The sequence below is a fragment of the Pelophylax lessonae genome (genome assembly GCF_965119305.1).
Source record: "Pelophylax lessonae genome assembly, chromosome: 2".
NCBI lineage: Eukaryota > Metazoa > Chordata > Amphibia > Anura > Ranidae > Pelophylax > Pelophylax lessonae.
The window spans coordinates 747276254-747303714 of record NC_138769.1 but is presented as its reverse complement, the minus strand read 5'-3'; the positions used below and the strand labels follow the sequence as shown (position 1 = coordinate 747303714).

At 40.6% G+C, this 27461-nt stretch overlaps 3 protein-coding genes across 3 annotated transcripts in view; 1 reads left to right on the top strand and 2 right to left on the bottom strand.

Annotated features, from left to right (window-relative positions):
- Window positions 1-27461, bottom strand: part of LOC309548373 (uncharacterized protein) — a gene marked incomplete at both ends in the record, with an annotated part of 539651 nt that overhangs the window by 319794 nt on the left and 192396 nt on the right. The window lies entirely within an intron of this gene.
- On the top strand, window positions 569-1763 carry LOC309545774 (uncharacterized protein; the record flags this gene model as incomplete). The annotated part of the gene is made up of 1 exon (XM_082245126.1): window positions 569-1763. Exon 1 carries the CDS (start codon window positions 615-617, stop codon window positions 1761-1763), a length of 1149 nt encoding a protein of 382 aa, XP_082101252.1. The 5' UTR covers window positions 569-614.
- On the bottom strand, window positions 15990-25650 carry LOC309547873 (uncharacterized protein; the record flags this gene model as incomplete). The annotated part of the gene is made up of 2 exons (XM_082247875.1): window positions 15990-16414; window positions 24576-25650. 2 exons carry the CDS (start codon window positions 25648-25650, stop codon window positions 15990-15992), a joined length of 1500 nt encoding a protein of 499 aa, XP_082104001.1.

Here is a 27461-nt window from a genome sequence, read left to right as displayed (position 1 = left end):
CGATAGTTTAAAAAAACGATTAGATGGGCACCTTAAGAAGAACAACATACAGGGGTATACAATGTTCGGTTAGCAGCAAAAACACACACATACAGGTTGAACTAGATGGACTGGTGTCTTTTTTTTCTACCTCACTAACTATGTAACAATGGGGCTTCTGTTTGGCTGTCATATTACAATAGGCCCAGTGGGAAGCAGTTAATAATAAATGTTAAAAAGGAAGCAACTTTTTTTAACCCTTTTTATAGAATTCTGACTTCTGTTTTTTTTCTGCACAGGTGGATTGATGAACCATTTTTTGGTCATGCTTGTCTTGTTACAACAATACAACAAAGTTACATGAGAAGCAAGCCATATGGATGTTATAAGTGACTGAAAGTCTTTATTGCAGTTCACTGGAAGATTCACATAGGACACAAGACCTATCCGTGTTCTAAATGTCATGAATGTTTTGAATGCTCTTCCACATTGATCCAACCACAGAGGACCACAAACAAGAAGTAATTTTAGTGCTCTGGAAGTTACAATGTCTTTACTGTAAAGTCCAACCCATGTATATATGAGAAGTCATTTCAGAAGATATTTCTTGTTTGGAATGTGATAAAGGTTTTACAATGGAGGCAAAAGGTATAACACACCAGAAGGTTCACAATGGAGAGAAGCCATATCAATGTTCTGAATGTGATAAAACTTTTACATTGAAGTCAAATCTTGTCAGACACAAGAGGATTCACACTGGAAAGAAATCATATCAATGTTCTGAATGTGGTAAAGCTTTTACACAGAAGTCACATCTTATCAGACACCAGAGGGTTCACACTGGAGAGAAGCCATATCAGTGTCCTGAATGTGGCAAAGCTTTTACACAGAAGTCAGATCTTATCAGACACCAGAGGATTCACACTGGAGAGAAGTCCTATCAATGTTCTGAATGTGGCAAAGCTTTTATACAGAAGTCAGAGCTTATCATACACCAGAGGGTTCACACTGGAGAGAAGCCATATCAGTGTTCTGAATGTGGCAAAGCTTTTACACAGAAGTCAGATCTTATCAGACACCAGAAGATTCACATTGGAGAGAAGTCATATCAGTGTTCTGAATGTGATAAAACTTTTACATTGAAGTCAAATCTTGTCAGACACAAGAGGATTCACACTGGAGAGAAATCATATCAATATTCTGAATGTGGCAAAGCTTTTACACAGAAGTCAGATCTTATCAGACACCAGGGGATTCACACTGGAGAGAAGTCATATCAGTGTTCTGAATGTGGCAAAGCTTTTACATTGAAGTCACATCTTATCAGACACCAGAGGATTCACACTGGAGAGAAGTCATATCAGTGTTCTGAATGTGGCAAAGCTTTTACACAGAAGTCAGATCTTATCAGACACCAGAGGATTCACACTGGAGAGAAGTCCTACCAATGTTCTGAATGTGGCAAAGCTTTTATACAGAAGTCAGAGCTTATCATACACCAGAGGGTTCACACTGGAGAGAAGCCATATCAGTGTTCTGAATGTGGCAAAGCTTTTACACAGAAGTCAGATCTTATCAGACACCAGAGGATTCACACTGGAGAGAAGCCATATCAGTGTTCTGAATGTGGCAAAGCTTTTACAGTGATGTCAAACCTTATCAAACACCAGAGGGTTCACACGGGAGGGAAGTCATATCAGTGTTCTGAATGTGGCAAAGCTTTTACAGTGAAGTCACATCTTATCAAACACCAGAGGGTTCACACTGGAAGGAAACCATTTTAATGCTTTGAGTGTGACAAAGATTATACAGTGAATGCTGTGCTAAGTATCACCAGAGGATTCATAAGCTTCAGCTGCAGAGAGGAAACTCCGGAAGAAGGAGGAATAATAAAGGATTTGCGGGTGTCCCATTAGTTTCACAGCCCCAATGTCATCCCACAAGCTAGGGAAGACGTGAAAAGATAACATGTGACTTTAGAAAAAAAAATAAACTAAAATCTGTGAGCAAACTGCAATATAATGATTGAATGCACTAACTGTAGTGCTTATGTCCATCAGACACACACCTAGAAGGCCTGTAAATATTAGACCTTTTTATTTTTATTTTTTCACATAAGTATCAGTGACTGAACTGTTTTCCTCATGATTCTCATCTTATTTATTTTTTTTTTTTATGGAGCTTTGACTGAACATGTAATGCATTTTCATCATTCACTAATTGAGCTGTGTTCCCAAGTGTTTTCTTCCTTGCCTGAGCGAATACATGACCAACACTGCCTCAGTACCAGAGACTGGGATGGGATCCAATGGGATCTTGCCAAGCCTCTTAAGCCTCAGTGGGAGAGTCCCTTCCAGGTTCTTCTGACTGTTGATACACCATATACCAGGCTTTGGGTCTCCAGCTTTGCTCACCTTATCCAAACTTCCTCTCCCATGATCAATGCCTCCTTTCCATGTTTCATCTCCTCTCATGGATGACCGCTTTGCAGGCAGGTCTGTGGTTGGGACACCAGCCAGGGAGAAATCTCTGTTCAATAAGAAAGTAACTTTCTAAGCTGCTGTAGGCCTTCAACACTGACTTTCTGCTGTTTATGTGATGCATTTAACAGTACCATTTAATTTCAGCTGGCTACTTTGTGTTACATTTGGTTCCACTGAAAGTCTCAGGGATTCCATCTGGTGAAGAAAGAATGTCCTTGATATCTTCTTCCTCTGTCCGGCTATTATTCATCTCCATAGACTATTCACACAGCACAACTGCAAGAGATCTGAGCTTACCAAGTGTGAAGTGTGTGGTCACATGCTTACCACTTTTGAGGACTGACATTCCTCCAGTTGGGGTTCAACTGTGACCTTTTTGCTGCCTGACCCCTTTTTGCATTTTTTGCACACGTTTAAAAATCATTTTAGCCTTGACAGTTATGTAAAACCCCCAAACATTATATATTTTCTGAAAGCAGACTCCCTAGAGAATAAAATAGTGGTAGTTCAAATTTATGTCACCCGATATTACCTTAAAGGTATAGGAAACACAAAATGTAACCTAACGTGAACATTAGGGTGAACATATGCAATAAATAAAACCACATTTTGGTAAAATATAAAAGAGTTTGCGCTGAGTAAATGGATACCAAATTTGCCAAACCTTAAATTTGTGTGTGCCTGTGAAATGGCAACAAACTTCAGTCCCCTATATTTTCTATAGGCAATGCTTAAACCCCCCCCCCCCTATATGTATCATTTTGGTGTTATGGAGGAGGTCTGGTGCTAGACTTATTGCTTTCACTCTCGTGTGCGTGGCAACATGTGTATCGCAATCAACATTTTCACTCGTAGGTGCCCCCGACGCATGCGCTTACGCTTCTACGAGCATATATGTGGAGGTGGAGGGCCTCAAAATTTCTTCGGGGGAAATTTTATGTGCTTGGGTGTAACCAATTTTTTTTGCAAAAAAAATAAAAATATTTGTAATTTTTGTTTTACTTCCCTTTCATCACATAGGGGACAATGTGATGTATTTTAGGTGACAGTTTTTTTTAACCACTTCTGGACCGGAAGATTTTCCCCCTTAATGACCAGGCCATATTTTGCGATTCGGCGCAGCGTTACTTTAATGGACAATTGCGCGTCGTGCGATGCTGTACCGAAAAAAAATTGATGTCCTTTTTTTTCCCACAAATAGAGCTTTCTTTTGGTGGTATTTCATCACCTGTGCATTTTTTATTTTTTGCACTATAAACAAAGAGAGAAAATCCAGGAAAAAAAATGCTATATAACATTCTCAATAAAAAAAATACAAAAAAAAATAAAAATGTTTTAACATTTTTAAGCCAATTTTTTTTTTCTGCTACATATTTTTGGTAAAAAAAATCACAATAAGCGTATTTTGATTGGTTTGCACATCTACTAACTACGGGAAAGATTTACATCATTTTTATTGTTTTTTTTTTTTTACTAGTAATGGCGATGATCTGCGATTTTTAGCAGGACTGCGGCAATGCGGCGGACAAATCAGACCCCTAACTGACATTTTTGACACGCTAAAAATATGCACTGTTACTGTACCAATTACACTGGCAGGGAAGGAGTTAACATTGTGGGTGATCAAGGGGTTAAATGTGAGCCTAGGGGTGTGATTCTAACTGTGGGGGGCATGGTTTGTGAAATGATCATAGAGACCTGTGATTCTATGAAGGATTACAGGGGCTCTATGATTATTCCAGGGAGAAGAATGGTCAGCTGTGTTTACAACATCCGACCGTCCTCTCTCAGCGGGGATCGGAGACACCTAAACCGTGCATTGGCTACCCCGTTGCTGAGTGGGGCAGGAACGTGCCGGCGGCAGTGTGTGCGCTCGCCCCCTAACTGCAGGTGCGCAACCGATGTAGGTCTACGTCAGTTTGTGCAGGAGAGCCACACTGCCGCAGTAAAAAGGTGGCGGGTGGTCGGCAACAGGTTAATGACACCTGCAGGGTCTAAACGATCGGTCATTAGCAAACAAGTTTTTGTTTTTCCGAGTCTCCCCTTGTAACATTTTTATTACTTGTTGATCCTCCCAGTTGATCTATTTTATTCTACTTCCTATTGAAGGTTAAGCAATTTGGCAAAAAATGGCAGTTGGAGGAGTTGCTTACTGTCAGTTTTAATTCATATGGAGGTTAACCCTTAGAAAAAAAACCTGGTACTGTAACTGCTTTAGAAGCGTTAGCTGAAGTTGGGCTTTTTTTGATGTCTTACTTATACATAGTTACATAGTTAGTCAGGTTGAAAAAAGACACAAGTCCATCTGGCTCAACCATTTAAAAAAAAAAAAAAAAACAGTAAAGAAAACCCAACCATACAATCCCATATACACAATCCCATACCCACAGATGATCCAGAGGAAGGCGAAAAACCCCAGCAAAGCATGATCCAATTTACTACAGCAGGGGAAACAATTCTTTCCTGATCCCCAGAGAGGCAATCGGATATTCCCTGGATTAACTTTACCTATAAATCCTAGTAGCCATTTATATTATGTACACCCAGGAAAGAATCCAGGACTTTTTTAAATCAATCTAGTGAGCTGGCCAGAACCACCTCTGGAGGGAATCTATTCCACATTTTCACAGATCTTACGGTGAAGAAACCTTTCTGTATTTGGAGATGAAATCTGTTTTCCTCTAGACCTAGAGAGCGCCCCTTTGTCCTCTGTGTTCACCTTAAAGTGAACAACTCAATGCCAAGTTCACTATATGGACCCCTTATGTAATTATACATGGTGATCATATCCCCCCTTATGTATTTATATATGGAGATCATATCCACCCTTATGCATTTATACATGGAGATCATATCCCCCTTATGTATTTATATATGGAGATCATATCCCCCTTATGTATTTATACATGGAGATCATATCCCCTCTTATGTATTTATATATGGAGATCATATCCCCCTTATGTATTTATACATGGAGATCATATCCCCCCTTATGTATTTATACATGGAGATCATATCCCCCCTTATGTATTTATAAATCATAATCATATCCCCCCCTTATGTATTTATACATGGAGATCATATCCCCCCTTATGTATTATACATGGAGATCATATCCCCCCTTAATCTCCTCTTCTCAAAAGAGAATCAATTCAGTTCCTCTAATCTCTCCTCATAGCTGAGCTCCTCCATGCCTCTTATCAGTTTGGTTGCCCTTCTCTGCACTTTCTCCAGTTCCCTGATATCCTTTTAAAGAACTGGAGCCCAAAACTGAACTGCATATTCCAGATGAGGTCTTACTAATGATTTGTACAGGGGAAAAATTATCTCTCTCTCTCTCTCTGGAGTCCATGCCTCTTTAGAAACTGCAGCTTGGCATTGCATGCTATTATTAAGCTTCGGATCTATCAGAACACCCAGATCCTTCTCTGCTATGGATTCCCCCAGAACCTTCTCCGAAATGGATTCCCCCAGATCTTTCTCCGCTATGGATTCCCCCAGATCCTTCTCCACTATGGATTCCTCCAGATCCTTCTCCGCTATGGATTCCCCCAGATCCTTCTCCGCTATGGATTCCCCCAGATCCTTCTCCGCTATGGATTCCCCCAGATCCTTCTCTGCTATGGATTCCCCCAGATCCTTCTCCACCGCTGACTCCCCCAGATCCTTCTCCACCGCTGACTCCCCCAGATCCTTCTCCACCGCTGACTCCCCCAGATCCTTCTCCACCGCTGACTCCCCCAGATCCTTCTCCACCGCTGACTCCCCCAGATCCTTCTCCACCGCTGACTCCCCCAGATCCTTCTCTGCTATGGATTTCCTCAGATCCTTCTCCGCTATGGATTCCCCCAGATCCTTCTCCGCTATGGATTTCCCCAGATCCTTCTCCGCTATGAATTTCCCCAGATCCTTCTCCGCTATGGATTTCCCCAGATCCTTCTCCGCTATGGATTTCCCCAGATCCTTCTCCGCTATGGATTTCCCCCAGATCCTTCTCCGCTATGGATTTCCCCAGATCCTTCTCCGCTATGGATTCCCTCAGTTCTACTCCCCCTAGTATGTATGATTCATGCATATTCTTACCCCCAAGTGCATAACTTTACATTTATCCACATTAAACCTAATTTACCACATAGTTGCCCAATGAAACAGTGCATTGAGGTCAGCTTGTAAGTTGGAGACATCCTGTAGGGAAGTTATTCCACTGCAAAGCTTGGTGTCATCTGCAAAGACTGCAATGGTACTTTTAATCCCAGACCCAATATCATTTATAAAGATATTAAAAAGTAAGGGTCCCAACACTGAACCTTGGGGTACACCAGTGATAACCTTAGACCATTCAGAGTAAGAATCATTGGCCACTACTCTCCGAATTCTATCTTTTAGCCAATTTTCTATCCAATTACAAACCGATCTTTCCAAGCCTGTAGACTTTACCTTACACATTAGCTTATAATCTATCTAAGACTTCTCTGTACAGGGTGACAACGCTGCTGTGTAATGTTACTGCAGAATGATGGGGGTTGTCACCCTGTTACAGAAGATGGGAAAATAACAGATCTACAGACAGGATAACAGGTGATAAAACGATGTTGCAGAGGGAACTCTGGGAATGATAATGACAGATTGCATTACACATTAAGTTAGCAGACTTCCTGCTGTTGGTCTTATGTATGAATTGTGTTCTGATATTTACTGTCCTGCTGTAAAAGGTGTAAATGATTGCCCACATCTTTCCTGTAGTAGCCGGGACTACAAACTCATATTAGGAATATTAGGATGGGCACCTACCCAAGGGGGTCACCTTTTTGGTTTTAGGAGAAAAATTTCACATGGATTCTTAAATTCCATTAATGACACCGACAAGGGAAGTCTCACTTACCTCGCTAACAATAGGAGAGCCAATCACAGGCCAGTAACATTTCATGGTTCTCAATGTAATTGCAGAATGTTTAATCCCCATTGGTTCAATGGATTCCTAGTCCTTCCAGATAAAATATACTTCTCATGTGGAAGGAGCCCCTAAAATGTCTTCCCTTCAATTCCCCCCATAGCTGTACTTTAGGTTATGTTGCCCCTCCCATATCTGTAAGGGGAATCCTCAATTTCTCCCAATACTCCCCTGGCCTTCCAGTGAGAAGAAACATTTTCTCAGGAGGGGAAATGTTTTATGCAGTGATCTCTTCATAGACGGGATGGGGAATCTAAGTCATCTAAGATAATTAAAATGAACCCGTGTACTGGAGTCATGGATCTGATAACCAATGAGACCATTGATGTTATAGCAGAGCTGACAGCAGAAGTGTCTCCATCACCTAAGGTGGTGTCACAGAACTGCATGGCTGCTGACTATCTCTAGGAAGCCCAAGGTGGAGTCTACAATCTGGTGTCACATAGAGAGTGTTGTACATTTATTTTATATCATGAGGATTTCAGAAGGAGACATCTACACAAGGTAAAGAAGTTCCAACAGGCACCTGGGTGGGAGGAAGTGGAATCCATTGTCTTGGATGGGTTTAGTTGGAACTTGGTTGAGTAATATGGGGGGTTTCCTTCCTAAGCCATTAGTTGTTACTATAGTTGTGATAATAATTTTGTACATTGGTGCGGTTCTTTCTTTTACTGCCAGAGTTGATTGTACATTTTTTATGCACATGGTTAAATTCACATTTTTAGGCCAGATGATTATTTAAACACAAACATTTTTTTTTCTCAAAGCAGAGACTCTGGAGAATAAAATTTTGGTAGTTTTAATTTTTTCTTTTGGAGGATATTAGCACAATTTTTTTATCAAAAGCACATTTTATGTAAAAAAAAAGAAGCACTGCAGATAATTTTAGTGCACACAAACACAATTTATTACCCAAATTCTTTGATGAAATATAAAATATGAGGTTTGTGTCTTGTATATAGATACCAAACATGTCAAACTCTAAAAATTGGATGGACTTTTGAAATGGTGACAAACTTCAATACCAAAAATGTCCCATAGGTGACGCTTTAAAATCCTTTACAGATCATCAGTTTAAAAAGTTATCCATGAATGATGTCCCTAGAGTTATTCCTCTCACTCACTCATCTCACTGATTGTTGTTTTCCTACATAACCGCACCCAACACTGGCATTTCATATATGTACACAGGAACGGGGGGGGGGGGGGGGTGTACGTTTTTTATGTTTTTTTTACAATGTGATACTTTAAGTTTGTTTTAACTTTTCCCTCAACTTTATTTTTATCACATAGGGGGTTGATAGCCCCTCATGTGATAGCATATTGCTGGTCACAGGTCCTCTCTGAAGAGACATTAGACCCCTAATGTCACCTCTGTACCCCAGAAAATATGGTCAAGCACAGATTTGAGTGAAAGGGTTACACTAATGTACATCTGCCAAATCTGTATCTGAGGAGACCATAAAAGCAGCATTAGAAAGAAATGTGAGCATGGCTTCAGTCAGGCGATGGTCCTGTAGATGGTGACATGGACTTGTTGTGTGGGAATGAGCAGGAGGGGCTCGGGGTTATCTTGTACCCAATGAGCTTGTTATGGATAAAATATGAAAGTGTCTTCTGGGAATTTACAGGGATTTGGATGTTTAGAGGGTTACACAAGTAGGCGGGGCTGGTATTATTGAGGGGTGTGTCATATGAAAATCAGTTCCCTAACATAGATGATATAAATGGTATAAATATATCCTTGAAATGTAAACAATCTATCTCTTTTCTTCTGTTGGTAAAGTGTCACATATATATGATTTAATAAAGTTGGATTATATTTTCACCTCACAATACTGTGGTCTGGGTTCTTCTACAACACATCCACCCAAAAATGTAATCTTCCAGTTATAGAAGTCTGGGGGAATGGGTGACAAGCTGATTGTGTCTCTTAGGTCCCTTGTACATGGGGGGTCCAGCCCCTGTGTGTGCAATGCTGGTGTTATATATAATACACCTGGTAGGCACAGGTACAGCGTCCACCCCGCTGCCTGCAGCCTGTCAAAGTCTACACTACAGCTGGACTGGGCTAAATGCTGCACCACGTTTACCTCGTGTTTAGGGCACTCTGCGTTCAGGGAGAAATGCCCGTCATCCTGATCAGACAAAGCATAAAGCAGATGTAGGCAGGTGCAGTCTTCTTCCTCCACTGTAGGTGGCGCCCAACCAGAGTGGGATCACAGCCTGGAGAGGAAGTCAGGGGAAACGTGGTCTCTCTGTGGGTTCCTGGACTCAGGGTGTAATAAAGGGTCCACTTGAGTCCTGGAGACATTTTTTTATGTTTTTTATTTTTTGTTTACATGTTTTAAAAATCCTTTTATGGCCTGAAGATTACTTAAAACCCCCAATATATTATATATCTATTGACAGCAGACACCCTAGAGAATAAAATGTTGGTAGTTCTAATTTATTTATGTTACATGATATTAGAGCAATGCTTTATAAAAGGCAAAATTTTAGTAAAAAAATACATTAAAGTTATTTCTTGGCACATAAATGCAATTTAACCTCCCTCTTAAGTTTCAGAAGGTCCACCCCCCCCCCCCTCATGAGCAGGGCATTTTTTACTATTCTGCACTGCGCTACTTTAACTGCCAATTGCACGGTCATGCAGCGCTGTACCCAAATTAAGTTTACATAGTTTTTTTCACAAAAAAAAAAAGATTTTATTTGGTGGTATTTGCTAACTACTGGGGCTTTTTATTATTAATTTTTATTATATAAATGATACATTTGGAAAAAAAATAACATTTAATATTTTCTATTATAAAAAAGATTATCCAGTAAAATCAAATTTTTTCACAAATTTAAGAAATATTTTTTATTTTATTTTTTTACCAAAGACATGTAGCAGAATACAATACAGTCTACAAACTATGGGATATATACTGGAATTTACACAGCTTTTACTTTCTGACTGCCTATTACATTTCTTGAAGTACTAAAATGCCACGGCAGTACATAAACCCCCAAAATGACCCCTTTTTGGAATGTAGACACCCCAGAGATATTTGCTGAGAGGCATGGTGAGTGCATGGAAGATTTTATTTATTGCAAAAAGTTTTTTGAATATGACAAAAAAATGTATTTTTCTTTTTTGTACACAAAGTTGTCACTTTAATGAGATATTTCTCACACAAGCCATGGATATATGTGGCATTACACCCCAAAACACATTCTGCTACTTCTCCTGAGTATGGGGATCCCACATGTGAGAGAGGTTTTGGCAGTCTAGCCACATACAGGTCCCCAAAATCCAATGACCACCTTCAGGCTTTCAAAGAGCGTATTTCTCTTCCTCACTACCTATTACAGTTTCGGAGGTCCTGAAATGCCAGGAGAGTACAAACACCCCCCAAATCACACCTTTTTGGAAAGTAGACACCCCAAAGTATTGGATAAGAGGCATGGGGAGTATTTTGAAGATCTCTTTTTTGTCACAAAGTTTTGAAAAATGAAAAAATAAAATAAAAAGTCCATGCGGCGGCCTGCCTGTGTGATATAGCGGCAGCAGCTGCTGCTCTCCCTGTCAGGCTTCACCAGTCCAGCACTGTGCAGAGGGATCATCCCATCCAAAGAGGGATCTCCATCCAGGTGGATGATAAACACTGACATGTGATTTGGATGAGTCTTTAAGCATCTGATTTTGTGAGTACATAAACGCATGTACATGGGAGTAAACACAACGCAATGTGACTCTGGGGACAAAACACAAGTTTGTCTCCTTTGATCCCCTGTCCTTCCCAATGCTAAAAAATGTACTGCAAGAAGCAGTTCATACTGTGCTTGTATATTCAGTCTAGCATACAAAAATTCATCTACTAATAAATTTAAAAAGAAATGGCAAATTTGGTTAAACAACCCAAGAGCTTCTACTGTGATATTTAAATCTCCATTATAGTTCAGATCAGGGCTCGACAAACCCGGGCGCCAGGTCGCATTTGCGACTAGAATTAGCGACCTGGCGCCTGGGGTGCCCTGCATAGGGTGTCCTGTCCCTTTTGAGCCCCCCACCTTCTCCTCGAGTGCACGGACTTCCGCGCTGTCCAAAAATTGAGGCCCCGGCTTTTCGGCCTTCTTCTGTGAGATGAGAAAGGCTAGGGCAACTGGCGCCCTCTTGTGGTGGCCGGGAGTAATGCATGTTCTTAATGCCTTTCCATCTCCTTCCAAAGAGGAAATGAAAGGAAAGTTTTTTTAAGGCTTCATCTCTCTGTCCAGTTACCTTTGCTTAAAGGTAAGTGGACAGGGAGTATGGTTATTATTATTAATTTATTTTTTAAATGTAAAAAATAAATAATTTTTTCTTTTTTTTTTTTAATTATTAAAAAAAAGTTTTTTTTCCAATTCTTATTAAAAAAAAAAAAAAATTGAGATATATATATATATATATATATATAATCTTTTTTTTTTTTTTTTTTTTTTCCTCATCGCCGTGCCACAGCCGAAGGCCCCTTTCACACGGGCTGTCTGATCAAGTCCGCCTGTCAGTTTTTCAGGCAGACCTGATCGGACCCTTCAGTCTCCTCTATGAAGCAGTAATCTGCCGCCATCTGATCCTGTCCGCCAAAAACAGACGGATGGTGGTTCTATTTTCTATCCATCCCGTTGATCGGATCAGATGGCATCGGATGGAAAGAGACAGTCTGTTTCCATCCAATTGCGCTATAGAAGAGAGTGGAGTTCTAGTCGTATTTATTTGTAAATTTAGTATCCGTTTTATTAAATAAAGCTTGGTTGTAAGCCCCGGTTCACACTTATGCGATGCTGGAAGGCTGCGAATTCGCAGCATGTTCCCGCATTGCAAGCGCACCCCTGGCAGTTCACACTGCCATATGCGATACGCTGGGGGTGTCAATGTAATCTTAATGACACCCCCAGTTTGATCGCATATCGCAGTGCGATCTTGCAGTTCGCACAGGATCGGATCGCACAAATGTGAACCGCTGTGCAATCCGATCCTGATGCGGCTGCAAAAAAGGGTCCTGAGCGTCTTTGCTGCGGGTGCGGTGCAAATTTAGCCATACAAAGTGTATGGCTAAACTCGCACCGCACAGCCGATCGCATGTAATGAAGGAGCAGTGCGCTCCAATATTACATGCGATCGCCGCAGCCTCATGAGTGTGAACCGGCACTTAGTTTAAAAAAAAAAAACTGGCTCCTAACTTTTTTAGCTGGCTCCTAGATTTCAGGCAAATTTGTCAAGCCCTGGTTCAGATCAATTGATAATAAAGTCCCATCCCAAATAAACCTTCGTACACGGTAACCAATCCGCTTACAGATACTTCCCATTAGGGGTAGGCGGTTTGGGTATGCTCTGTTTTATTTAATCAATTCCTTTATATATATATATATATATATATATATATATATATCTTTTAATTGTTTTTTTTCTCATTTAACTGTTACCTTGTACTCCTGTAATTCTCATAATTCTCTTCATTCACCTAACTGTTGTTCCATGTACCAAGCAACGAGTCAGAAGTAACAAATAATTGTAAATGTTATTGTTAAAATTGTTAAATTAAAATTCCAATAAAAATAAAAAATAAAAAAAATGCACTGAGAACGCATGTAAACGCACATGTGGAAATTCATGAGAAACGTGCAGTTCCTGGTGTGACCGGACCCTTACAGGGAAAACTTTTATTTGGGGGTGACGTTTGGTGACAATGTGATCAGTTACACCCACTTATGTTTTATTTCACCATTACTTTTCTTTTATATCAGTGTTTTCACTTCAGTACATGAAATAATCTGATATCTGAGGGAAATCTGAGAGCGATATGAAGACTTTGTGGCGTTATATTGTATGTTCATATGTCTGTGTGTACATCAGACCGAAAAGAGGGACAGAGAAATATGGAGTCCTACAAGGGAGAGTGATGGGAGATATGATCAAATACAATCTCATTACCTCCTCCGCTGATACTTCCAGCAACGTCTTCTCTATAATTCCTCCTACATGGAGCTTCCTGTCTGTACCTCACTTCACTTCCTGTCTGTACTTCACTTCCTGTCTGTACCTTTCCTCACTTCCTGTCTGTACCTTACGTGTCTTCCAGAGAGATTTCCTGTCTCTGTATAAGCATGATCGCCACCTTGTGGAACTCAGAAGAACTGCAGCCACAAGAAGTATCACAGGAAACTAAAACCAAACTGTGTACAATTAAAGCAAGATTTATTAACCTCTTGACCTCTGGAAGGTTTTACCCCCTTCATGTCCAGGGCTTGTTTTCCAATTCAGTATTGTGCTACTTTAACCAGTTCAGTACCGGAAACTTTTACCTCCTTCCTGCCCAGGCTAGATTTCAGCTTTCAGAGCTGTCACACTTTGAATGACAATTACGCGGTCTAATGGGTCTACTGTACCCATTAGAAATTTTTATCATTTTTTTCACACAAATAGAATGTTGTTTTGATGGTATTTAATCACCACTGGGTTTTATATTGTTTGCTAAATAAATGGAAAACTACAGAAAATTTTGGAAAAATAAAAAAGTTTTTCTTTTCTGTTACTGTTATAACATTTTGTAAAATAATAATCTTCCTTCAGAAATTTAGGCCAAAATGTATTCTGCTAATGTTTTGATGAAAATAACCCAAATCAGTGTATATTATTTAGTCTGTAGGAAAGTTATCGAGTCCACAAACTACTGTATGAGTAACTACTGAAAATCAATCAATCCTGATGTACTGACGGCCGATCTAATTTCTTCTGGCCTGAAAATGCCAGGACAGTACAAATACCCCTCCCCCCAAATTATCCCTTTTGGAAAGTAGAAAGCCCAAGGTATTTAGTAAGAGGCAGGGCAAGTTTTTTGAAGTTGTTATTTTTTGTCACAATTTTTGGGAAAATTAAAAAAATATTAAATTTTCACATTTTTTTAACATATTGTCATCAGTGCTCTACAACATTATCATATAATGGGTGTGATGGTGATCAGGGACACTAACTGGTGACAGACAGTATGTAAAAAAGAAAAGAAAAAAAAATATATATATATATTTTTATTTTTCCTTTTTTTATTACTTTTTTCACAATTTTTTCTTTTTTAACAAATTATAATTGTTTATACCAGTAAATTTTACTAATATTATCAATCATTTTTACTGAATGAAACTGATTAATTTGGTCTGTTTTGTTGTGATTAGCTGTGATTGATCCTATTTAATCACATGGCACAGATGGGCTGTGATTGGCTCTGTCTGTACCATGTGATCAGTGTGACCAATCACAGCTAGCTACCCAATTGTACACAATGGATGACATGATAGAAAGCCATCCATTGTTTACAAATGTCATGTGATCTGCTGTGATTGGTCACAGTGATCACATGGTACAGGCAATGAGCTGGTGCACTGATCAGTCATCGATGGATGCAGCAGAGAACACGGATATATGATGAATCGGGTCTTTGGACCAATATGACTGCAATTCATTATTTTTTGCAATGCCCATGTTAAGGGTTATGCCTAAAAAGTCTTACATTCAAATAAAATCCCAATAAATGTATATTAATTGGTTTGTGTGAAAGTTATATTGTCTACAAATGATGGTGTATATACTGGAATTTACACAGCTTTACTTTCTGGTGGCCTATCACATTTCTTGAGGCAGTAAAATGTAAAGACAATACAAACATCCCCCAAAGGACCCCTTTTTGGAAGGTATTTGCTGAGAGACATGTGGAATCCATGGTAAATTTCATTTTTTGCCAATAAGTGGTTGGAAAAAAGAAAAAGAAAAATCTCTCTTTTTCTTTTTTTTTTTACACAGAGTTGTTGTTTTAATGAGATATTTTTCACACAAGCAATGGATATATGTGGAATTACACCCCAAAACACATTCTGCTACTTCTCCTGAATATGAGGATAACACATGAGAGAGACTTTTTGGCAGCCTAGCCACATACAGGTCCCCAAAATCCAATGACCACCTTCAGGATTTCAAGACACATTGGGTTTCCTGACTACCTATCACATTTTCGGAGGCTCCTAAAAATGCTAGGTCCAGAAAACACCCCCTAAATGACCCCTTTTTGGAAAGTATACACCCCACAGTATTTGCTGAGAGACATGTTGAGTCCATGGAAGATCTTATTTGTTGCTACAAGTGTATTGTCATTGAAGTGCATGAAACACATTATTTTCTCCTATCTATGCCTGGCCATTGCAGCAGAGAACACGGGGATATGATGAATCGGGTCTGTGGACCAATATGACTGCAATTCATTTTTTTTTTTTGTAATGCTCATATTAAGGGTGAGGTCCAAAAGAGTCTTAAATTCAGAAATCGTGACAGGTTTCCACTCAAGTTTCCTGGCAAGATATGAGTTTGAGTTGGTGGCGATGTACTGGTCAGCATAAAGATTAGTTTGGTCCACAATCAAATTAAAGAGGTTTTCGGTGAAAAACAGCTAAAAAAAAGTCAGGGGGGTTGTTAAATTGGCGGATTACATCTGAACCCTGAGCTGAGCTGTGAATGAGGGGGAGGGTAATTGGTGCTGCTGAATCTGGGGGCAGCCAATTAGAGTTCACAAGCACCTCTGAATGGGCTCTACAGGCCTGTGCTTGAAATCTTGGTGGCTGCGCTTGCACTCCGCTATTAGTGCCGGCCTCCTCACCAGCTTGTACTGCGCTTCTGGGACTCTCCACATCACCATGGGATACTGCAGTGCTGGGGTGTAAAATGCCAGGATGTACGAGGCCTCTGGAGCAGCGCTAGTACTGGCACTCTGCTGCATATGAGCATAACTCTGCTTTTCTAGCACCTCAGTAACCTGGGGTTGGGTACGTCTGATCTTAGCAGGGACATCTTCTCCATCGTCTGAGCTCCTTGTCAGGGTGCCGCTGCTTTCCACAGGCTCATGTTCTGAGCCGGATTCTGGTAGAGAGGATTCCCCTTCACTCTCATCTGTCATACTCAGAATCCTGTAGGTCTCCTCACTAGTGGACCTTTCTTTGGACATTTTGGGCAGTAAATTTACAGGTACCTAGTACGGGAAAAAGAGCTCCTGGCTGTCAGTGATGGTTTGTGTGCTAGAAATAAGATTTCCCTGCTAGTGCTGCAGAGATCAGGCCTGATCTTTCTAACACTGCGGTTTTGTGTACAATGTATCAGAGGTGGCAGTGATCAGAGAACGGGGCTGATCCCACTAACACTGCATTTTTGGGGACACTATACTATTGGGGACACTGGTAAAGTTCTGTTTGTGATCAATATACTGATCCATGTTCAGACTCTATACCAATATTGGCGGTTATAGTGTGACTTTGATAATGTTTCTGGCAATAAAGGAGTTAAATGTGGATGACGATAGTGTGGCGGACAATCTGACGCTATCTGGGAGGGACGCTGACTGACTCTGACATTATCTGAAGTCACTAGTGACACTAATACAGTGATCAGTGAAAATGCTGTACACTGTACTAATGACACTGTGAGAGGGCAGTGAAAGGGTTACCTGGAGGGCGATCAAGGGGTTAAATGTGCCTCACTAAGTGTGTGGAAGTGTAAATGTGCTGATTGGACTCACACAGGTCTGCTTTCTTCTCTCTCTGAACAGAAAAGGGCTCAGAGAGAGAGAAGAACGGTGCAGTTCCTGTGTCTGTGATTACAAAACATTGACACGTCTGATCTGTGATTCCGTACAGCCAATCAGCAGGTCCAGGCTAAAAATCATTGGCTGGGACCTGCTGACCGACTTGTGCTGCACTGAATGACAGCACAGATGGGGTGGTGGGAGCGCCCCCTACCTGGAAATGCTGGATGTCATCTATGTACCTCATCCAGCACAGCGGGGCCGCTCGGCCGCAGTAAGAAGGCAGTGGGCGGTCCACAAGCAGTGAAAATGTCACCTATTGATAATTTTGGGCGCTGTAATTCTCCCAGTCTCATGGACACACACAGGATTTGTATCCTTTTACTCCACACAACTTCATCTTTTATTTTCTACAAACAATGTGGTATTATATTGTGCTTTGTCTGCACTAACATTTATTGGAACGTATAGTTTACTGAAAATGTAGAACTGATAGAAAGTTGCACAGATATTGTGTGACCGAAAAAATTGCAACCACCATCTTTTTATTCTACAGGGCCTCTGCTTAAAAAAAATATATAAAATTTTGGTATTTTTTTTTAACTACCATCTACTCACTGTGCTATAGTCACACTGGAGGGGGAGGGGCAGTAGTGACAGTTTCTTCTTCTTTGTTCAGTCACAGGAGGGGGCAGGGTGGTGACCAATCTGAATTCCTTATACAGTGCAGAGAAAAGTGAGGTCACAACCTGGCTCTGCTGTCTAGCAGGGGGACATAAATAACATTCCGTTCCATTATGAAAGGCATCCGGTGCACCAATAATCACCTGGGACATGCAAACAAACTGGGAAAACCCCAGGGGGCACATAAAAGCCGTCTTCTATTGATTATCATCACTCATGGATACTTGATAGTCCCCGGATCTCAAGTCCATTACTGTGAACCATTTACTGACTTGCAGGATAAGAGGTTCCCCAGTGTGAGGAGGAGTTTATTGATCTGGATCAGCTCTATGATTCACAGTTCTGTAATCAATACATATTCATACTCCACCATTTCTCTTTCTGATCACCACTATTAGACTCAATAATGATGGTTTTATCTTTCACTTTTTACACTCTCACACATCATCCAAATCTTAGGAAGGAGTCCATCGGAATCTCATTCTAGAAAGGGTGATCTCCGTTAGGTGAATAGAGTGCTGAATGCTTCGGATAGGTGACATAGGGGGAGGGGCAGTAGCTTATTTATGATCTGAGCAGTCCTTCATTCATCACCATGTAGCACAACCCTATAGGATCTGTAAGTAGCTGGGATCCCCCACCCTGCACAGCCAGACACCCCGAATCTTCGCTATATATAACACTGATATCTGTACACTAAGTGGCACTCCATATAAAGATGTCAGTGTTATATATGCAGGTAGGTACCAGCACTCAGTGTACACATATCAGTCTTATACAGTATATAGGGAATAGCACTCACTATGTTTATAGATATCAGGGTTATTAGATATGGGATAGGGAATAGCACCTGGTGGATGGGCAATGGGCAGGAACACTCAGCCTTGCTGGTATACAGGTCCTTCTCAAAAAAATTTGCATATTGTGATAAAGTTCATTATTTTCTGTAATGTACTGATAAACATTAGACTTTCATATATTTTAGATTCATTACACACAACTGAAGTAGTGCAAGCCTTTTATTGTTTTAATATTGATGATTTTGGCATACAGCTCATGAAAAACCAAAATTCCTATCTAAAAAAATTAGCATATCATGTAAAGGTTCTCTAAACGAGCTATTAACCTAATCATCTGAATCAACTAATTAACTCTAAACACCTGCAAAAGATTCCTGAGGCTTTTAAAAACTTCCAGCCTGGTTCATTACTCAAAACCGCAATCATGGGTAAGACTGCCGAACTGACTGCTGTCCAGAAGGCCATCATTGACACCCTCAAGCAAGAGGGTAAGACACAGAAAGAAATTTCTGAACGAATAGGCTGTTCCCAGAGTGCTGTATCAAGGCACCTCAGTGGGAAGTCTGTGGGAAGGAAAAAGTGTGGCAGAAAACGCTGCACAACGAGAAGAGGTGACCGGACCCTGAGGAAGATTGTGGAGAAGGACCGATTCCAGACCTTGGGGGACCTGCGGAAGCAGTGGACTGAGTCTGGAGTAGAAACATCTAGAGCCACCGTGTACAGGCGCGTGCAGGAAATGGGCTACAGGTGCCGCATTCCCCAGGTCAAGCCACTTTTGAACCAGAAACAGCGGCAGAAGCGCCTGACCTGGGCTACAGAGAAGCAGCACTGGACTGTTGCTCAGTGGTCCAAAGTACTTTTTTCGGATGAAAGCAAATTTTGCATGTCATTCGGAAATCAAGGTGCCAGAGTCTGGAGGAAGACTGTGGAGAGGGAAATGCCAAAATGCCTGAAGTCCAGTGTCAAGTACCCACAGTCAGTGATGGTCTGGGGTGCCATGTCAGCTGCTGGTGTTGGTCCACTGTGTTTTATCAAGGGCAGGATCAATGCAGCTAGCTATCAGTAGATTTTGGAGCGCTTCATGCTTCCATCTGCTGAAAAGCTTTATGGAGATGAAGATTTCATTTTTCAGCACGACCTGGCACCTGCTCACAGTGCCAAAACCACTGGTAAATGGTTTACTGACCATGGTATTACTGTGCTCAATTGGCCTGCCAACTCTCCTGACCTGAACCCCATAGAGAATCTGTGGGATGTTGTGAAGAGAAAGTTGAGAGACGCAAGACCCAACACTCTGGATGAGCTCAAGGCCGCTATCGAAGCATCCTGGGCCTCCATAACACCTCAGCAGTGCCACAGGCTGATTGCCTCCATGCCACGCCGCATTGAAGCAGTCATTTCTGCAAAAGGATTCCCGACCAAGTATTGAGCGCATAACTGAACAGAATTATTTGAAGGTTGACTTTTTTTGTATTAAAAACACTTTTTTTTGTATTGGTCGGATGAAATATGCTAATTTTTTTAGATAGGAATTTTGGTTTTTCATGAGCTGTATGCCAAAATCATCAATATTAAAACAATAAAAGGCTTGCACTACTTCAGTTGTGTGTAATGAATCTAAAATATATGAAAGTCTAATGTTTATCAGTACATTACAGAAAATAATGAACTTTATCGCAATATGCTCATTTTTTGAGAAGGACCTGTAGATTAAAGCAGAGTGACACTAAACTGCTGGGCTGGCGATCACACACTGACCTGCTGCACACAAGGCGGGTTGCTAGCTATGAGATGACTCCGCTCTGCAGTGCCTTCTGCCACCTCCAGCTCTCTAAGTTCAGCACTGGCTGTCCCCCATGGTGGGGATGTGGACGGTAGCCCCACCCCTCTGCTGAACTCCACGGGGGAGAGGTGGCCGGAGTGGCTGCCGCTGCTACCATCCCCATGACTCCTCCACGCTCTCTCATCCCGGCCAGCACCGCAAAAATTGCCGTCGCCCATTATACCAGACTTCTATAACTGGAAGATTACATTTTTGGGTGGATGTGTTGTAGAAGAACCCAGACCACAGTATTGTGCGGTGAAAATAAAATCCAATTTTATTAATCATATATATGTAACACTTTTACAACAGAAGAAAAGAGATAGATAGCTTACATTTCAAACATACAATATCTCACAAAAGTGAGTACACCCCTCACATTCTATCTTTTCATGTGACAACACTGAAGAAATGACACTTTGCTACAATGTAAAGTAGTGAGTGTACAGCTTGTATAACAGTGTAAATTTGCTGTCCCCTCAAAATAACTCAACACACAGCCATTAATGTCTAAACCGCTGGCAACAAAAGTGACAATGTCCAAATTGGGCCCAATTAGCCATTTTCCCTCCCCGATGTCATGTGACTCGTTATTATTACAAAGTCTCATTTGTGAATTGGGGAGCAGGTGTGTTAAATTTGGTGTTATCACTCTCACTCTCTCATACTGGTCACTGGAAGTTCAACATGGCACCTCCTGGCAAAGAACTCTCTGAGGAGCTGAAAAAAAAAATGTTGCTTTACATAAAGATGGCCTAGGCCTATAAGAAGATTGCCAAGACCCTGAAACTGAGCTGCCGCACAGTGGCTAAGACCATAGAGCGGTTTAACAGGACAGGTTCTACCCAGAACAGGCCTTGCCATGGCCGACAAAAGAAGTTGAGTGCCGTGCTCAGCGCTATATCCAGAGGTTGTCTTTGGGAAATAGACGTAGGAGTGCTGCCAGCATTGCTGTGAAGGTTGAAGGGGTGTGGGGGTCAGCCTGTCAGTGCTCAGACCATACGCGCACACACCATGTCCTGTGGTATGATGAGACTTATGCCGTACACACGTGCAGATTATCTGCAGACTTACCAAAACCATATAATATGAGGTCAAACCTAAACACTTTAAATTTGTATGCAATCCGGCAGGCCCTTGCACTACATAGAAAAGGTAAATCTGAAGACAAAAGTCTTCAGATAATCTGCACGTGTGTACGGGGCATAAGATAAACTTATTTGGTTCAGATGGTGTCAAGTGTGTGTGGCAGCAACCAGGTGAGGAGTAAAAAGACAAGTGTGTCTTGCCTACAGTCAAGCATGGTGATGGGAGTGTCATGGTCTGGGGCTGCATGAGTGCTGCTGGCACTGGGGAGCTACAGTTCATTGAGGGAACCATGAATGCCAACATGTACTGTGACATACTGAAACAAAGCATGATCCCCTCCCTTCAGAGACTGGGCCGCAGGGCAGCATTCCAACTTGATAACAACTCCAAACACACCTCCAAGATGACCATTTATATCATCTATGTTAGGAAACTGATTACCATATGACACACCCCTCATTAATACCAGCCCCGCCCTCTTATGTAGCCCTCTAAACATCCAAATCCCTGTAAATTCCCAGAAGACACTTTCATCTTTTATCCATAACAAGCTCATTGGGTAGAAGATAACCCCGAGCCCCTCCTGCTCATTCCCACACAACAAGTCCATGTCACCATCTACAAGGTTAGAGGACCTGAAGGAGAACAAATAAAATAAAGTTTAACAAATTAAAGTAAAACACTGCAAATAAAAAACAAACAAACCACAAAACAAATTTTATACCCCCAGTTCCCATATACATATGGAAATGTCAGTGTGGGGTGCGGTTATGTAGGAAAACAACAATCACACGACACATCTTACATATCGCTGCACACACCAGAGTGAGAGGAATAACTCTAGGGACATCATTCATGGATAACTTTTTATACTGATGACCTGTAAAGGTTTGTATAGCGTCACCTATGGGACATTTTTAGGTACTGAAGTTTGTCACCAAGTATGCACAATTTTTAAAGCTTGACGTGTCTGATATTTACTTACTCAACACAACCTCATCTGTTATATTTTACCAAAGAAATGATGTCATAAGTTTATTTGTGTGACCTAAAATTTCCCTTACTGTATTTTTACAGAAAATATGCATTTGATAAACAGCTGTGCTAATATTGTGTGACATAAAAAATTGCAACTACCCCCATTTTATTCTCCGGGGTCTCTGATTTCAGAAAATATATAATGTTTGGGGTTTTAGTTAAATGTGAATTTAACCATGTGAGTAAAAAATAAAAATCAAGATACAAAATCAGCAATGTATAAAATTATCAAAACTATAATAGTAACTAAAGGCTAAAGAAGCAAACCCCCCCATATTACTCAACCAAGTTCCAGCTAAACCCATCCAAGAAAATGGATTCCACTTCCTCCCATCCAGGTGACAGTTGGATCTCCTTTACCTTGTGTAGATGTCTCCTTCTGAGATCCTCATGATATAAAATAAATGTATAGTGAGGTACAGATTGATGTTAGGAGGGGATAGATAGCAATGCCCACATCCCCTGTAACTGAACTGTATAGAAATAACCCTCTAGGGGGATTTTTAGATCATTAATTACAACATAAATAAAAGTTACTACAAAAGGATTTATTAGTACGATGCATGTAAAAGAAACATTCGTGCTCAGATAAAATACCAAAGCGGACAGAGAAAGACTCCCACACGAGTCCTTAGGACAGATAAATGTGGTTATTTCTGTACATTAATCCATATTACTACTTGCAACCACTTTGCTATTTTATCCGAGCAGGAATGTTTCTTTTACATGCATTGTACTAATAAAGCTTTTTGTAGTAACTTTTAATTACCGTATGTTGTAATTAATGCCCTAAAAATCCCACTAGAAGTTTGAGGCTATACAGTTTATATAAATGTACAACACTCTCTATGTGACACCAGATTGTAGACTCCACCTTGAGCTTCTGAGAGATAGTCAGCAGCCATGCAGTTCTGTGACACCACCTTAGGTGATGGAGACACTTCTGCTGTCAGCTCTGCTATAACATCAATGGTCTCATTGGTTATCTGATCCATGACTCCAGTACACGGGTTCATCCTAATTATCTTAGATTACTTAGATTCCCCATCCCGTCTATGAAGGGATCACTGCATAAAACATTTCCACTCCAGAGAAAATGTTTCTTCTCACTGGAAGGCCAGGGGAGTATTAGGAGAAATTGAGGCTTTCCCTTACAGATATGGGAGGGGCAACATAACCTAAAGTACAGCTATGGGTGGAATTGATGAGAAGACATTTTTGGGTTCTCCTTCCACACAAGAAGCAAATGTTATCTGGAGGGACAAGAAATCTATTAGACCAATGCGGATTAAACATTCTGCAATTACTGCACATTGATAAACCATGAAATGTTGCTAGCCTGTGATTGGCTATCCTATTGTTGGTGAAGTGAGACTCCACTTGTCGGTGTCATTAATGGAATTTAAGAAACCATGTGAAATGTTTCTCCTAAATGCAAAAAAGTGAACCACTTGGGTAGGTACCCATCCTAATATTCCTAATATGAGTTTGTAGTCCCGGCTACTACAGGAAAGATGTGGGCAATCATTTACACCTTTTACAGCAGGACAGTAAATATCAGAACACAATTCATACATAAGACCAACAGCAGGAAGTCTGATAACTTAATGTGTAATGCAATCTGTCATTATCATTCCCGGAGTTCCCTCTGCAACATCGTTTTATCACCTTTTATGTCTATAGATTTGTAATTTTCAGTCAAAAAAAGATGAAGATGAGAATCGTGAGGAAAAAAGTTCAATCATTGGTGCTTATCTGAAAAAATGTCAAACAGTAAAATATTCACAGGCCTTTTAGGTGTGTTTCTGATGGACATAAGCACTAAACTCAATGCATCCATCCATTACATTCCTGTTTGCTCACAGATGTTAGTTTGTATTTTTTAAAGTGGAATTTTATCTTTTCAATTCTTCCCTAGATTGTGGGAGGAGATTGGGGTTGTGAAACTAATGGGACATATGTAAGTCCTTTTAATATCCCTCCTTTTTCCAGAATTTCCTCTCTACAGCTAAAGCTTGTAAATCCTATGGTGATAGATTATCCCAACATTAGCTTTGTCACATTCAGAGCACTAAAATGTCTTCTCCCCAGTGTGAATCCTCTGGGGTTTGATAAGGTATGACTTCTGTGTAAAAGCTTTTTCACTTTCAGAACATTGATATGGCTTCTCTCCAGCGTGAAACTTTTGGTGACTGTTAAGATTACCCCTTCTTGCAAAAGATTTGCCACATTCAGAACAATAATAAGGCTTCTCTCCAGTGTGAACCCTCTGGTGTATGATAAGGCTTGACTTGGTTGTAAAAGCTTTGCCACATTCAGAACACTGATATGGCTTCTCTCCAGTGTGAATCCTCTGGTGTCTGATAAGCTCTGACTTCTGTATAAAAGCTTTGCCACATTCAGAACACGGATATGACTTCTCTCCAGTGTGAATCATCTGGTGTATGATAAGATTACCCTTTGTTGTAAAAGATTTGCTACATTCAGAACAACGATATGGCTTATCTCCACTGTGAACCCTCAGGTGTTTGATAAGTTCGTCCTTGGTTGTAAACGCTTTGACACATTCAGAACACTGATATGGCTTCTCTCCAGTGTGAATCCTCTGGTGTCTGATAAGCTCTGACTTCTGTATAAAAGCTTTGCCACATTCAGAACACGGATATGACTTCTCTCCAGTGTGAATCATCTGGTGTATGATAAGATTACCCTTTGTTGTAAAAGATTTGCTACATTCAGAACAACGATATGGCTTATCTCCACTGTGAACCCTCAGGTGTTTGATAAGTTCTTCCTTGGTTGTAAACGCTTTGACACATTCAGAACACTGATACGGCTTCTCTCCAGTGTGTATCCTCTGGTGATTGATAAGGATTGACTTGGTTGTAAAAGCTTTACCACATTCAGAACACTGATATGGTTTCTCTCCAGTGTGAATCCTCTGGTGATTGATAAGGATTGACTTGATTGTAAAAGCTTTACCACATTCAGAACATTGATATGGCTTCTCTCCACTGTGAACCCTCTGGTGTGTGATAAGATGTGACTTACGTGTAAAAGCTTTTTCACATTCAGAACATTGATATGGCTTCTCTCCACTGTGAACCCTCTGGTGTGTGATAAGATGTGACTTACGTGTAAAAACTTTGTCACATTCAGGACATTGATATGACTTCTCTCCATTGTAAACCTCCTCATGAGTGACAAGTTTTGCCTCCATTGTAAAATGTTTATCACATTACAAACAAGAAATATCTTCTGAAATGACTTCTCCTATGTATTCATGGGTTGGACTTTATTGTAAAGCCATTGTCACTTCCAGAACACTGAAATTACTTCTCTCCTGTTATCCGCTGAGGCTGGATCAATCTTGAAGAAGATCCAAAACATTTATGCCTTTAGAACATGGATATGATTTGTGTCCTGTGTGAATCCTCCAGCAAATTGTGATTAAGACTCTCAGTCACATAAGACACCCATATGGCTCATTTCCCATGTGACTTAGTTGTATTGATGAAGTCCAAAATGATCGAAATCTTGGTTCATAAATCCACCTGTACAAAAAAATAAAAAAAGTCAGAATTCTTTAAGAAAAACGACTGAATAAAGTTGCTTTCTTTATGAACATTCATTATTAAATATATCTAATATATAGAAACAATATGTACAATATTATACAGGTTTAAATTTTTGTATTTCATTTTACTGTAGACACTATATTATTCCCATTGGCTGAAAAAAAAGACAATTTATTACAATTTCCAGCAGGAGAATCTCATTCTTTGTTCTCATTCAGAGAAATATGCTTCATAGTGATGGGGGAAGGTGGTTGGGTTTTTATTTACAGGTGTATCATTATTATTATTGTTATACAGGATTTATATAGCGCCAGCAGTTTGTGCAGCACTTTACAATGAGGGAAGACAATACAGTTACAATACAATTCAATACTGGAGGAATTGGACGACCCTGTTCCTTAGAGCTTACAATCTAGGTGTATTCAGCAAGTGTGTTTAAAATTCTTAAAATTGCAGACTTAAAGAGGTTGTACACTCGTTCAAAAAAAATTTTTTTTTCTTACAACCTGCAAGAGAAAGACATAATGAGCTAGTATGCATCGCATACTAGCTCATTATGAAATACTTACCTTAGAACGAGCCCCCGCCGTGCCGCTCTCTTACCTGTATGACGAGCGACATGTTCAGTCGCCCGTCTTCCGGGATCGCGGCATCCGGCCATCTGATTGGCCGGAGCCGCGGTGACGTCACTCCCGCGCACGCGCGCGGGAGCTGACGGTCACGGCACGGGGCTCTGAAGGAACGGCACGATCAGCCGTTCCTTCAGAGCGCATGCGCCAGTGACGTCACTGGCTGCATTAAAGGTAAATATCTCCTAAACCGTACATGTTTAGGAGATATTTACAGTACCTATAGGTAAGCCTTATCATAGGCTTACCTATAGGTACAACTTCCTGAGGAGGGTTTACTTCCTCTTTAAATGCAAACCTCTTTGGAATTAACAGGAGGCGAATCTTGAAAATCAATTCTCTTCATTTTCAAAGCTAATTATTCCTAATTATCTTCCTTGCATTTCAGGAATGTGGTGAGATCTTACTAACCCTGGAAATCCACAGACACACTGTAGGGGATCCATGCATCTCCATTTCAGTGGGATAGAAGATCTGACCACACCTATGAGGTGAATGAGCAGTCATTCTTTTATATCGGGTCTTAGAAAGGGGGGTCATATTCTGGTTAGATGTTTGTTATCTTTGAATTTCTCTCCAAAATGCGTAACAGAGGACATTCCCAGAATATATGTAATAGAGTTCTCCTGGCATTATTTCACCTCTAACAGGTAGGAGAGGTTGTGGGGAAAATATTGAGTAAAAGAGTGGGGACTGTATACCATCTGGTTAGAATGTTATATCCGGACTCCTGGACACTGCTGGGAAAGGAGGATTTGTAAGCAAAGAATAGGATATGAGATCTTTCTGTCTGGGTGAATGTATGACCCAAATCTCTTCCCATT